The sequence below is a fragment of the Culicoides brevitarsis genome, chromosome 2, assembly GCF_036172545.1.
Source record: "Culicoides brevitarsis isolate CSIRO-B50_1 chromosome 2, AGI_CSIRO_Cbre_v1, whole genome shotgun sequence".
Lineage (NCBI taxonomy): Eukaryota > Metazoa > Arthropoda > Insecta > Diptera > Ceratopogonidae > Culicoides > Culicoides brevitarsis.
The window spans coordinates 20,070,966-20,086,510 of NC_087086.1; the positions used below are offsets into that span (position 1 = coordinate 20,070,966).

At 29.3% G+C, this 15,545-nt stretch overlaps 1 protein-coding gene across 2 annotated transcripts in view; it reads right to left on the reverse strand.

Moving 5' to 3' along the window:
* LOC134830188 (protein madd-4) overlaps positions 1–15,545 on the reverse strand; it is a 101,974-nt gene that overhangs the window by 13,884 nt on the left and 72,545 nt on the right. For both annotated transcript variants that reach the window (XM_063843587.1, XM_063843586.1), the window contains exons 2-4: positions 10,123–10,274; positions 512–942; positions 289–457 (exon numbers count right to left, since the gene is read on the reverse strand). In XM_063843587.1, the coding sequence (XP_063699657.1) occupies positions 289–457; positions 512–942; positions 10,123–10,152 (630 nt within the window). In that variant the 5' untranslated portion in view covers positions 10,153–10,274. The remainder of the gene's footprint in view (positions 1–288; positions 458–511; positions 943–10,122; positions 10,275–15,545) is intronic.

A 15,545-nucleotide genomic window follows, 5' to 3' on the forward strand; every position in this document is an offset into this window, starting at 1 on the left:
AAGTACTATCTTTTTTATTTTTCCCCCAAATAAAAAAAATATTTTTTGGGAAAAAATAAAAAAAAAAATAAAAATGGGCCCAATTTTATAGAACAAAACAAATTTTTTAATGATGAACAAATTTGTTGTACAAAAATTTGAAATTTTTTAGAAACGAGAAAATTTTTTGTTAAAAATTTAGAACAAAATTCTTTTTAAAATGTTTCCGACCAGTTCTTGCTCGAAATAAATTTTTGTTCAAAATATTTTCATCTCATATAAGCCAAAATTATTTTTTTTTTAACTTACCTGACATTTTCCGTGAATACACATGTCCAAACTGCCTGGACGACACCTTGTTCCATCTTGAACTCTATGCGATAATTGTGTCACTACAGTTCCGTCTTCCTCTTGACTATATTCGTCTACTTGATCTTCCGGTTGTTGGTTTTCGTCAAATTGTTGCGCAGGTTTTCCCCTAAAAAAATCCTCATTAGCACCTAAACAAAATTAATTCCCTCTAATTTCTTACCTGCACGTCAGCGCACACGGTTCCGAGTAGTCATAATGTGGCTCCCACTTGAACAACGCTCCGTCGTACGGCACATCGTTGTATGCCGCACATTGTTGCGCCCTAAAATCTTGTGCATCCGGACACGGTTGCATGTTGCAAATTTTGTAGCGAATTGCATCTCCCTTGCATCCTTGTGGCGCGTGACAAATCCGCAGTTGGTACGTTACGCCGCCATCGCAGGACCTCGAACACGTGCTCCATTCGCTCCACGTCGACCAGGATTGCTTTTTTGTGCGTTTTTGCATGTCCTCGGGCACGTGCAAGTCGCTGCCTGCTGCGGACGATGACGTGGATGGTGTCGCATTTGCGTTAATATTTCGTCCCGTGTCACTACTCTGGATGGCAGTTATCACTTGGATGACTCCTAGAAGCACGAAGATGTGAAGATACTGCAATAAAAAAGAGAAAAGATAAAAAATCGATTAGAAAAACAAATCTTCTGACATTGATAAGAACAGAAAGCAATAACAAAGTAAGCAAACAAACATTAAAATAAAGAATGCCGCTGGGATTTCTCAATTAATTACACATGTTTGACTCGACTTCTACCTACGCACACCGAATCCGATGTGGAAGCCACAAAAATGTTGCCAAAAAACTGTTTATTCAATGGAAATCTGCGTATAATTTCCACGTCGTCTTGCGTTATCAGTACATTCGCCTGAATTTTCACGCTTCAAAAGCCCAAAAAACATGTAATAAAAACATTTCTTGCCACGCTTGAGATTGTACGACGAAGCTAAATGTAAATAAAAAAAAATCTTATTCACTTTTCAAATATTTGTTCCACATGTAAGAAAAAAAAAGATGTTTTTTGCTTGGAATTGCAAAAATAACGTTTACCGCTTTGCTTTTATCTTCTTTGCTCCACTTGACGGTTATTAGATGTCTAATGTGTGTCTATGATGTCTCAAATTTCCGTAAAAAGCTTAATTTCGTGTGTTTACTTTTTGATTTTTGTGTCACATAATTGACAAAATAATCATTTTCCATTGACTTTTAAGTATTCCCGGAAATTTTTCCGTTTAAAATAACGAAAAAACGATTTAAAATTATTTTAACTGAATTTTTATGCAAATTTTGTTGAAATTAGTGAATTTATGTCTGGATCAGTCATTTTTGTTTAAGTTAAAATTAAAAAAGGATTTAAAAAAGCTCATGGCAATTATAATATTTATTTCAAAAACTCTATTTACTCTCGCAATCTCACGCAAAAATTGCTTCAGATCCAGATAAAATCACTTTTTTCCACGTTTTACTCATTTTTTTTTTCATTCGTACAAGTGCATAATTTTAAATTGTACTTTTTACCTCAAGTAGAACAGTAGCAAAATGGCAAATATGCAAATATTATTTTTACAAGGAGCTTCCTGCAATTCAAGCTTGCTGTTGTGTGCAGAATTCGCAATTAATTTCAATCGTGATACGTTGCGCAGCTCAACTCACTTCTAAAACGTATTTTTTTTTATCATAATTTTTTTTTCTCTGACGACAATTTTTCATGAAGAATAAGAACTGCATTTTGCACACTAATTAATATGGAAAGTAGATGTAAATTTCGTTTCATCATTATGTCATTACAGCCATCATCTCTTGCTTTTCACTTGGAGAGTGATTTTTTTCATGTCGGTCGATTATACGGCCATTAAACATATTCTTGATGCATTGTTGCGCTGGTGTTCGAATGAAAAATGCGAATGAATGAGTCATAAAACATGATATGCAGATTAAATTATTCCTGTCCAGTACCGTAATTATGCTTTTCATTAGTTGTAACATTTTATCTCTTTTTCTTCGTAAAGCTGTGAGCGCAAGTTGGAAGGAATTAATTAAAATAGATTTAAAAAATAAATTTTTTTTTCGTAACTAAAAGAGAAAAAAGTCTCTTTTTACTGATGAACTGGAGTGTTTTTTCTAGTCAAATTTTTTCGAAGTTTTTTTTAGTTCCAGAAAAATTTGAATATTACAGGGCTTAGTAAATATTATTGAAAATTTTAAATTATTTGATTTTTTATGGTTTTTTTTTTCCAATTTTTTTATTTATGAAAATTTAAAAAAAAAATCACATTTTTATTTTGTGAAAATTTAAATAAGTAAAAAAATTCTAAAACAATTTTTTTTTAACATTTTGATATTTCTAGTAATTTTTGATTAAAACTGACACAAAAAATAAAATTTTAAAAGTTTTAATTTTAAAAAATCTGAAAATTTTTAAATTAATTAATTAAAAACTTTTAATTTTTTTTAAAATATTTTCATAATAAAATTGATAATATAAAAGAAAAAAAAATATAAACAACTATTATTATTCATTTTTTGCTCCTCCGAAAAAACATTTTTCCTAACAAACATCTAAATAGCACTTGTCTCAATTGCTTAGGTTCTCGAGAAAAATCTTGAATTTTTTATGAAAATTAAAATGTTTGTTTCCTGCAATTTCCTAATAGTTAAAAAAAAGTATATCCTGAAATAAAACTAACATTTCTACCTCTAACCTCAATTTTCAAAGCGTTTATCGATTTTTTCCTGTAACAACTCTCTAACAATTCAAACAAAATAAATTCATAAGTTTTCATGATGATGTTACGTGTGCATGTAAATAAATTTATTTCATTATAAATAATTCATAATTTTAAAACAATAAAATATGTATGAGATATTTCATTTTGCTTTTCTGATTTATTTACTGTTTTTATATTTTGTCAAAAGTAAAGCCATGAAATAAAAATTAAAGCATTTTTCTGTATTTTTTTTTTTTCATTCAAAAAAGCCTTGAAGTTGTAAAAAACGCACGCAAAATCTTGAAACAAAAGAAAAAAAATGTCATCAATCATTCTATTAATTTTCGGTTTTTCACTCTTTTTTGTACCTTTCGACGCCTTTCGACCTTCCTTCCTGCTTGTCAAATGGCAATCGAACAATTAAAGTGACTCCTTTTTTACCTTTGAATATTTCCTTGCCACAAATTTCATTCACAAAAAATGAAAAAAGCTTTTAGGCTTTCTTCGAAAATAAGGTGGACGTTTTTTGTGTCATAAACTTTAGTTTTGTGCGACTTCATGATAAATGATGATGATTAGTTAATGATGAAAGCAGGAAAAAAAAGGTAAAAAAAATATAAAGAATGAATCTTTTGTCACCGAATGACAGTTTTTCATTCCTTTACGAGGTTTATTGGAAAGTCAATCGTTAGTTTCGTGCGCTTTCTTTGTCTATTTATCAACAGAAAACCGTAATCCGGCTGTCATCAAGTTAAAGCATGGTGAAAAACTAAAACAAACGAAGAGAGTAAGTAATAAAGTTAACTCATTACATCAGTGCATGATTAGTTTCAAACAGGCAGTCCATAAACGACAAGACACAAAAGACGAGAGAAGACGACGAAGAAATAAATAAATATAAAATAAAAGAAAGATTATCACACTGACTCGAAACAGTTACTGTTGTACTTTATCTTGTGGTCTTCGTCTTCATTTCTTTCTGGCACACAACAAGCAAACATGCCTCAGACAGACAAAGTTACTGCTACAATGGAAATAAAACAATAAACCGAAAACTTTTTCAATTCAATAAAAATTAGTATTTCATTGTTGTTTTTTTTTCTTTTTGTGTGTGAAGACAACTGGGGTGAAAACTCTATCTCTCGTCGACTTTGTCTCATCGACCAAAGACAATAAATTACTTTCCTTTTAACTTTTAGTTTAAAGCAATTTCCGTCTCTTGTTCATCGCTTCGCTGAAGCAGTAATTAAGTATGCGAAATGGAAGCAAATGAGAGTCTGTGACAGGACACAGGAGCTCTTACTTGATATTCCGCTATTATTATTAATGTTAACAAAGTTCAAAAGTTACTGGAGCAAACATTTATAAATTTAAAAAAATAAAAAAAAAGTTTTGCAAACAATTTAAAAAGTTTGTACAATAAAAAAAATTAAAGGAGAGAAAAAAAATTATCTCATTCGACTAAAAACTCTCCCCTTGTAGTAAATAGAATAAGAAGAAGTCATTAGTAATTATTGTAGAACAACACGGAAAAGGATTATTTTTATTATTAAAAGCACAATATTCCACTTTTTTTTGTTTATCAAGAGCATCTCTTGCCTGTTTGGAAAACTAGTAAAAATTGTCTTGCACAAACAAGTACCCTTTGGAATAAGAAGGGAGGAGGTTGGTCCCTCAGGCGATAAAAATTTTTGGGTAATTATTATTTTTTTTTTTGCTTTATACAATTTTTTTTATTAAATGCAAAAAAAAATCATAAAGGAAGTTTGAAAAAAAAAATTATAAAAAAAAATAAATTTAAAAATTAAAATTGAAAAATTAAATTCAAAATTTTATCGACGAAAAATAAAAAAATAATAAATCGTCCGTTCGGTCATAATTTTAGATTTTTTTTCGAGCTTCAAACCCTCAATCCAATTTGTTAAAATCCCTAAAACTCCTAAAATCGCCCAGTTTGTAGTTATCGAGTGGTAACCATAAGTCTTCTCACAGCTAAACACCACTCCGGACTGCTTCACATAAAGTTTATGACTTACTTGAAAAATGCCAAGTACTCGTAGAGCAAGAGGAGGGATAATTATAGTGTAATATTTTAAGCAACATCATCAAGCAACACCATAAGCAACTTGACTTTCAAAACAGTTTCTCTCTCGTAAAAACATAAATAAGTCTTTTTACCGCAACGCACCATAGTTTTATCTTAATATCTGTCTGGATGTGTGAATAACGAACGTCTCAGTGTTTATTCTGCCTGTATTTACATAAATTAATGCCTTTTCAAACTTTGTATCATGTCAGCGGAGTTATTTATTTAAATGCATGTGTGGGAAAATGACTTGTTGTATGCGTGTGTGAGCTAAGCGTTTTTCCTCCTTCACCACCTCCTTTTTCATCAAAGGCATTAACTTGCGATAAAACTAATTGTTATTTACATGTGTAATCGATATAATGTCATTAATTCAACACACATATTAGCTTAGGCCTAATTTTGCCTTTTTCGAAACTGGATGTTAAACGGGAGGAAATTTTCTGTGGAAGAAATTACGAAGTGAAAGGGGTTTGTTTGAAGATGTGACAAAATTTGCTGTTAATTTGATTAAAGTTAAGATAGTGTGACTTTTCAATTTTAAAATAATTTTTCGGTAAATTAATTTTCTCGCTAGGTATACTTTATCGTTTTGACATAATTTCGTCTTAATATCTCGACAAAATATCTTGTTATTCCTACAGGAGATTTTTCTATAAGAAAATGATGAGGTTCCTTTGGTCATATAGAAAAATTAGACCTTGAACTTTTTTCCCATAAGCATTGAGCGGATGTTCGAAGTTTCTATTCAAAGTGGTCCAAGTTTTCCTTGTTTGTTTATTATTTTAAACTAAAACCTCGTAGATCCCACACGTCCGAGAACTGCATGATGTACAAAAACTGCACATAAAAAATACAATTCGCATTAATTTATATTTTAGTTTTCATTTCGCATCAGTGTTTTCAATTATGGTAAATAAAAATCCATCTTTTGGTTTATAAAGGCAGGAGCGTGGGTCCCGGATAAATTTTACTAGGGAACCAATATTTTTTGCTGAATCCAGTATGAAACAGCTAGAAATGATGAATAATGGCAAAAAACCGAAGAAATTTTCAACTTTCGATTTTTTGGGGCATTTTTCGAATTTTTCGCTATTTTCGAGGTCCGTCGATCTTGCATCAAAATTTTCGAATTTTTTATTCAATGTTATAAAAATTCGATATCATTTTTTATGAAATTTTCTCAGCTTTTCAACGAGCCTACTCAAAATACTTTTGTTCAACGATTTATATTTATATATTTTTTTATAGTATAAACTTTATACCTTAATGTTTTTTTCTTAATGAATCAAAGGCTGAAATTTCATCTGTGTATGAAATACTGAAACGATTAAAGGACTAAGGTGATCTACGAAAGATTTCGGTTCATGTCAACTCGCCTTAGTTTCAAGAATCACTTAAATTTCAAATGTCTCGTAGGTTGGTGGCATTTTAATTCGTAGCAAAAGACACTTCATGTGAAATGAAACAATTACTTCGGCGAGTTGGCGAAGGTCTACCATGGAAGATAAGTTGATCAAGACCAACATGTTTTTTTTTTGACAAGCAGGACGATGACCAGTGGCGAATTAACTGGAAATCGGGAATAAGGGTATTGGGCCTTTTTCAAAAATATAAGAGCCTATTTTAAAGAATTTTGTTCTACAGAAAGCTCGGGAACTAACGTTACAGCCTTATCAGCCTAAGGGTAAATTAATTGATTTTTTTCGTGATTTTGTTGTTATTTTTACATAAATTATCTATTGTTGCGACGTTTCGACATTTAAAATAAAATGTCAATATCAAGCAAGGATGAAATAAATTGAGCTATCGATTGTAGGAAATTCGTCAATGTTCAAATTCGTACTATAAAAACTTGTCAAGATCTTTTAGAGCAAACTATATTTTTGCCTTGTGCAATGCGAAGTTCTGCCTTTTCATTCGATTTAATAATTCCATTGTACTTGTTAGCTCTTTCTTTAACGAATCCTAAAACTAAAAATAAAAAAAAATAAAATTGAATTAAAGAATTTAAAAAATTTCATACCAAATATTTCTAAAAATATCCTGGCATCTAACACAATTCGAAAGACCAGAATTTAATTTTAACTTTGTACATTCCGTACATCGAAGATCAATCCAATCCATTCATTTCATTAAATATTTCTCTCTTCATCTGCCTCAACAAGGAGGCAATAACAAAACCAACAGAGAACAAGAAACATAAAATTTAATTATTATCAGATATTTAATATTTTGAATCTTCCTGTTATTTTTTGCTTGGTTCTTACGATGTTCTTGCTTTATCATTTACATCTAAATAAATATTGGAAATAACATTTTTATGATTTCATAAAATCATTAAAGTTTTTTTTTCAATGTTTCCATCGCCAATTCTATTCAAAAGTATTGTTGTAAAACGATAAAAGAACAACTAACATGAATTTAATCTACAAAACAATAAATGATGAAGAGAAAACAAAATAACAAATGTAACTTATTTCAAGAGTTTTGTTATTGCACAAGTATTTTTCGGACAAATTTTCATCGACCGGACAAACAAAGTGCATTCAAGTGCATTTAATTTCGTGAATTTACTCGATTTTATTGCTGTTTATCTTGTTTTGTTTAATTTTTGGATAATATTGAATAGATGTGAGTCGCCAAAGTCAATTATTTATTGATTTTTCGCATTTTTTATAAGAAATTCTGTTAAAATTCCTCTCATGTAATTCTCATTCTTACATGACACGACGATTTTTAGAACAAATCTTACACGCTCCTTTGGCAAATCCCATAATTGAATAACAAATATGTAGCTTTCAAATGATATCCTCCCCGACGAAGGAAAAAAGTAGCGCATAATACCGTTCCGCATGTGAAAATGAGTCACAATTTTTATTCTATGCCATTACGAGTTTTTTTTTTGCTGTTGCGACAAAGTACAAGTAAGAGGATAGTATCTGACTTTTTTCGTGTGTTTTTTATGACGACGACGACGACAATGACGACAGGATCAGACGTTTTTTCCGTCTTCTCGTTTCTTTTTTTTGTGCTCCCCTCGCGGTTTGTCACAAAACCGCTCTAACACGCTCCCTATTTACTTTGCAAAATTATTGCAAACAAGGTTTACTTTTCGCACCAGAGCAAAAAAAAATGTTTTCACATTCAAAGCAAAGTATGTTGGTGTCGTGTCTATTTTATAAGATAAACCATCAAAATCCTAGATCACACACATTTTATAACATTTTAAGTCTATTTTCATGTCTCGGGCGAATTGAATTATTTTAAAATTCAATAAATTATGTAAGGCGGCAATGATACAGCACGAAATTTACATTACTGGATTTTTGTCGGCATTAAGTCTCGTTCAAGATATTTTCACGCTAAAATATTTAAACGAGCAAAGACAATCAAAACTCTTTTCCATCAATTTTATTTGGTGCCACATGTTTACGAGACATCGTCGTCGTCTTTTATTGAGGAAAAAAAAACTTGAAAATCAGACATTTTATCGTACTTTTCCATTCAATTTGATCACTAAGCCAAACAAAGTTTCCTTTTTTTTTTGAACATAGCTTTTTATGACTGCATCATGTGTGTTTTTGTGTGCAACAATACGAAAATTGCCTCACAATAGTTCATGGAGCGCTCAAAAACATGTTTACAAAAATGCATTGAGAGTTTGCTCAGACCTTATTACACAGAAAGATAAATAAAAACATAAATTTAAAAGAAAGCAAAAGAGGGAAAATGGGATTCTTAATGTCGGGCTTGCACTCCTACATTTTGTTGTTCGATTTATTTGTTCAAAGACATCACCCACACAAGAAATAGGAAACACTGAAACAAGATGCTAGCTGAAATTTTCTCGGAATATTATTGAGCAAAAATTTTAATCAAGCTTTAAAATGTTTTCAGAGAACATGGGTAAGTAAGAAAAGTACATATTTTAGAAATATGTTTCATAGACCTCAATTAAGTACTTAAAAGAGGAATTATGAATAATGGTCAAAAGTGTTTGAGTAAATTGTTTAGATTTTTCCTTAAAATTTTGAATTTTTTGAGTTCGGAAAACTTATTTGTTAAAATTTTATTTTTTTTTACATTTTACTTAGGTGATTTCTTTCAGTAATTATTTTTATTTATTATTATGTTTAATAAATTTGTCTGAAAATGTTTTTTACGAAAACTCTAATTTTTACCGCTTTTTAAATAGGTATATTTTATTTTTGGTGAATTTAAGTATATTAAAAAAATACATTTTACAAAATTTTCAGAATAAATTTAATATCAATTTTTTGTTACCATCCCCTCCGATTTTGTCGAAAAAATTCAGGGGTAAAAATAAGAATTTAATATAAAATGGAAATATTTTTGACATTTTTTTTTTGACAAATATTCTCAAAAACAAAAGAAATTTGCTTTTATAAGAAATTTCCTATTGAAATGTAGAAGAAATTTTTCACGTGACCTTACCAAAAAAAATTCTTCAAAAATTTTTACTGTGGGAGATTTTTTTTATTTTTCTTCACTTTTATGTTCAAATTTGAAAAGAATATTAACTAAAGTTAAATAAATGTCAAAAATCAACGTTTAATGCCTTAAAACATTAAAAAATTACAAAAAAAAATTCAAAAAATAACATGTTCTTGCAAATAATCTGCTAAAAATTCCCGAGAATTCTAGCAAAATAATAATTAAAAAAAATAAATCCAACTTATTAATTTCAGGAATTGGATTTTAAGATTATATTTTAGAAAAAAACCATTGGTTGCCAAGTGCATCGTTCGATTACAAGACAAATATTTTAATTTGCTTTTTTCTTACTATGAAATAAATTCAGTGATCGAGATTCTCTGGGTTGAAGATCCGATTACTATTGCGGAATAATTTTTACCCAGATTTTTTTTTAAACACGACGATTCATATAATTTACTAAGCAGATTGTTTACCTAATTTCAACTCATAAAACTTCAATTTTTAAAAGTTCAAGTACTTACCAGTGTAATATTATTCCTCTGGATTGCCATATCCTTGCCTTCGGTTTACACTGTGATGGATTTCAACAATAATTTTAAAATTATTCACTGCTAGTTGTTCATCTACTTTGTTTGTTGATTATTTTGGCATCACTGTTCATCGTGGCAAGCACCTAAAAATACACAAACAAAATGCAAATTATTATTACATGCCCTTAAAAATTTACTGAAAAAGTTTATTATTTTTTATTTCGAGCCCTGATAAAAGGAATGCGATTATCCAACGTTGCTCATAAACATTAATTAATATAATTTTCCACATTCACCTTTTTTTTAATTGCTCCGATTTTATTTTTTGTGGTTGAAAAAGATGTTTGCCAAGCAATTAAAATGAAATTGCTTAGCGTTTTTCTTCCATAAATTTAAATTCAATCGTCAGAAAGGTAAAACAAAAAAAAATCAGGAATCATAAAAATAATAATACTGTTTACTTAACTTATTTTCCTTAATTTTTCTTTATTTTGCTTCTTGAATTGAATTTATTACGGTGAGATTTTTATTTTTATTGAAAGCATGCAAATAAAGAAAGAAGGTGAAATTGATCGAACAGCTTACAATCTTACATTTTGATTGTATATACAACATGAATAATGGAACCGAACTGAATAAATGAGAGCAAAAAAAAATTTTTTTTTTTTTTTTTGAAAACGATAAAATTCATCTTTATTTTTCACCTGTAATTTTTTCTTTGTTTGCTCCAAATGTAAATAAATCTTAAAAGATAATCTGTGTATTTTTTGGTTCTGCTCGTGTAATGCCCCAAAAATACACATAGAACGTCGCATAGTTAGATAAAGACGAGCGAGAGCATTGGATGAATAATTTCTCATGATCTTTCGGTATAGAGGTGTTTGAAGGTGTCTTGCACACTTTATCTCTCTTTCGACTTTTTATTTTTTTTCTTTGGCATTTGCGCCACATGTATTCGGTATAAGGCACAATAGACCACTTCAGACATTGAATAATTTATATTTAAATTTTTTTCTTCGTTCTTTAGTTGCGTTCTACAGTTGCTGCGAAAGTTATTCGGTCACTTGTGTCGATTCTTTTTTAATAAAAAAAAGCTCTATGCGCTTTGTGTGTTGCTTTTTTACCTTTCTTTCATTATACTCAGAGGTCCTTTTTAATGTACGACCCGTGTCAATGCAATGTGATAAGGTAGGGAAGATATTGAGATTGCGTTGCATGCATAATGAAAGTGCTTTTTTACCCAAAAGATTGCAAAAAACCGTGAAACGCAATGTTTGAAGAAGGCAGAGACGTAGGAGTGATCATGGAAAAGTTATCAAAAAAATTTCTTTTAAGGGTGAAATATGAAAAAAATATTTTAAGAGGTAAATAAAATTTAAGAAAAATAGAATTTTTAGTGAAATATCATCAAAATTTTAACCCTCTTCATTGTGATTAAATGAGGAGCCAGATAGGAAAAATGAGTAAATTGTGAGAAAAAATTCAGTGAAAATAAAGTTGATGAAAAAAAAAAATCTGATAGCAAAACTATTTCACCCGTTAAAATATTTTGTTTTTTTATTCAAAAATTAAATTTTGAAATTAAATAAAATAAATAAATTATTATTTAATATTTTAATAATAAATTTAATTAATAAACATAAATAAAATGTAAAATTGGTAAAAATGTTCCCACAACTATGCAATAAATGCAAGTTTCAAAATAATGAATTTTGCACTTTTCTTGTACGAATTTTTGATTTCCTTAATTTTCCATGGACTTTTTCATTAATTATCATAATGTTTTTATTACAAAACCTTCTCTTAGCTACACTTGATAAACTTTAAAAAACTCAAAAAGATCCAAAAAGCAAAATTTGAGTTATTTCGTTACAAAATTTTTATGAAATTTAAATTTCATTTTTCATGTAAATATAATTTTTTTTAAATAATCCGAAATTAAAATTTTATCAATTTTATATCGCCAAAAAAAGACCAAATTTAAGAATCTCTTAAAAGCAAAATTTTTCAAAAAAAATCACAATTTCATATATTTGTGCGCCTCTGAAGAAGACTTACACACACAAAAGAGCAGGAAATTAAATCGTCAAAATGTATTTTTAATGATATGTTAAACAGTCTCATCTATTTTTCACAATTGCGCTGATCAAAAAGAATCTCAACTAGCTTCATCATCGCCAGTTTCCGGGAAAGTTTTGATTTAAATCTGTATCGAAAACCACGTACTTCTCTTAATTTTATCTTTCAAACCAAAAATACAAAACCAGTCAACATTTTTGCTAGACAAAAGTTTCTGACAATGTAGGTTACTGTTCATGCGAGAGCACAAGACGAAGCACAGAAAAAATGTTGCCACAAAATTTCATTTCCTTATAATTCCCTTTAATGGGAATTTCACTTGCGTTTTGTTGTGAAAATCAGTGTCACAACAAATTTAAGTTAAAAATGTCAAGAAAATGTGTAAATGTTTCTTCTTCTCTCTTCTGCTGTGAGTTGCTCCCGTTGCTGTTTGTTTTAAAATGCAAGTCTCGTTAAATTGAGTTTGGCGCATTTCTGTGTATTTAAATTCGCTCAAGCTTCAAGCTTAGTCGGGAGAAATGGATGACAGTAATTTAATTTTAATTAAGAAAATGGACGAAAACGTTCGTCTTTTGGGATATTGTTCGGTTATTGCGACTTCGTTAAAACACCTGTTCACCAATTTGATAGACAACAAAAAAAAATATTAAATTTTTCTTCGTTACTTTGCAATATTTCATACAAGTTTAATAAAATAATGCAACAACACGTCACAATCATGCATGTTTTTTTTTGTATTTTCTCTTTTGCTCTGCGTTGAGGTTCAAAATAATGTAGAAAAACTTTTTTTTTTCGTAACCTCAAATAACACAGTAGTTTAAAGATAAACATTTTAAAAGTCTACAAAGCCTCCGTAAAAGTTCAAACTTTAAATACACTCTGGATGTTGTGCATGCAAGAGTAAGCAAGGCACACAGCACCCAACAAAACGACACAATATATCACATTTTGTTATATTTTTTTTGCATGGTAAAACTTTTTTTAGTACCCAGTTTAAAAAGCAGAATGCAGAATGGCTTTTCAATTAGGAAAAGTGGTAAACTAATTATGCTTCGGTGTAACTTGTTTCTTGTTGGCGTTGTCCTTGTTCGTGCGCTGTAAGTGATGTTCAATATCGATTATCATTCGATTTTTTTTGGTATCTCGACGGAGGAATGAACTAACATGCAACGTCTTAATGCAAACTGGTAATTATTTTGATTCAGCGGGCGGGCAATTTAATCGAAAAATAATCAAAACGGCATTTTTAGTAAACGAAACCAAAGCGAAGGAGTGTCTTTTTTTGCATCAAAAATTTATTTTTTTATTTTAATGTTAGCGCATTTTAGATTATTTTAATTAAGTTTTAAAAGTAAAAAAAAAATAATTAAAAAAAACTAAAATTAAAAACGATTTTTTAAACATATTTAGCTTTTAAAGTGATTTAATTCAATTTTTTTTAATTTTGATATTATTTTAAAAAATAATTTAAAAAAAAATTAAATTTAAATTATTCATTAGGATATACCTATAATTTTTCAAAATTTAAGATATTCCAATATTGTTTTATATAAATTTGATTAATTAATTAAATTAATTTAATAAATTAAATATGTAAAAATATTTTAAAAATAAATTTTTATATAAATAAAAAATATCAAAAATTTTATAAAAAGTCATAATATCAAAGATTTATCGAAAAAATAATTTTTTAAAATTTATTTTGAAAAAAAACTATAAGACTTTAATTTTAATTTTAAAAAATTCTCCTAGACCAATTTTACCGTAGGCATAAAAAGTTTTTGCGCCTATCAAAATTTAACAACTCACAGACGCTCTCGAAACACAGAAAAATTCCAGAATGCAAAAAAATAATAATAAAACAAACTTCTTGTGTGCACTACAGAACTTTTTATTTATATTTTTTTTTTCAATAGTAAATCCATTTTAGGCATGAACCGGAGAGCGAACAAGCGCGCCGAGCATGAAAAATGAAACGAATTTAAAATTTTTATGTTTTAATTAAAAAATAAAATAAAATGCAATTTAATCATCGGTTTTGTTTCCTCGTAAAACAAAATAAACCGGTGTGTTCGTAAATTCTTGGTCTCATTAAAAAAAATATGTTCGAACGAAAGGAAAAAAAAGTATCGCAAGCAACTAGGAACTAATGGAATTATAATACAAAAAATCACTTTTATGCATGCGATTTACCTTTTAATTTAACTCGAATCTCTTATCGATGCATTTTTAACGAACCGTTCGCAAGAAATTCGCGCAATGAAAATCCCTTTTATTACAAGCACAAAATGGATTTTCGGTACACTGGGCAACTTTCGTTTTTCCCGGAACGACACGACGACGACGACGTGTAATTAAAGGAAAATTATTTATAATGTTAGTTCAGAGGCAGCAAAAAGAAACGGAAAAAATTCGTTCTAATAACGTTCATAATAGCCGGTTTGTTTATTTTACTGTAATAATATTTGCTTTTACTACCGCTTAATTGATGGTGTTTTGTATTTCTTATGAGAATATAAAAAAAAAACACAGCGAGGATGAAGCAAAGCCTTGAATTTTTAATCTTAATTACATAGAACTGCCATAGAAACTACAATTTTTCTGGATGTTGAAAGAGCATTTTTTTTGATGCACGAAAAAAAAACGTATCGCATGCATTTTCGTTATCACTTACGTATTTAACGAGTAAACCGAGCCAAGCACCTAGCACAAAATAGCATATTATCCACTTTACTGCATTCCATTTCCTTTCACTATGCACTCGAGACAGAAGATTTATGAGATTTTTTTTTGCTTCATCCCTCCTTTATGCGATGGCGGAGTTTAAATGACGGCTGCAGTAATGCAGTGAGGTATAATCTAAAATATTTTGATGGACATTCCAGATCCATCGACATCTAATGAAAACTACTTGAAATCGTTCAAAGAATTCCCGTTGTCGTAAAAGGATCAAAATTTGCCAAGAATTTGTGTCTAAATAGGTAAGAAATTGATAGCGAGAGAGAGAGAACGAGGTAACATAAAAATTCAATTTCATCTTTTTTTTTGCAATTCTTCGTCTGGAATAAATGTTGCATCGCACACATAATTGAAACTTGAGTTCAGTTGAGTTTATTTAAAGATCGTTTTTCTTCTTAGTCTTTTTTTTCTTTCCTTTATAAGACAAATTAATGGATTTTTCTTATAGAGATCGGGATTACAGTTGAAATGAATAGCACAATGCCAATAAATTTAGGAAATTGGATGAAAACATAATAAATTTCACTGGGTAAGTGCATTCGTTTCATTTCAGTCTTTTCTATTTGTTTAAATCGAGTTCGGGATTTTAAAATGAC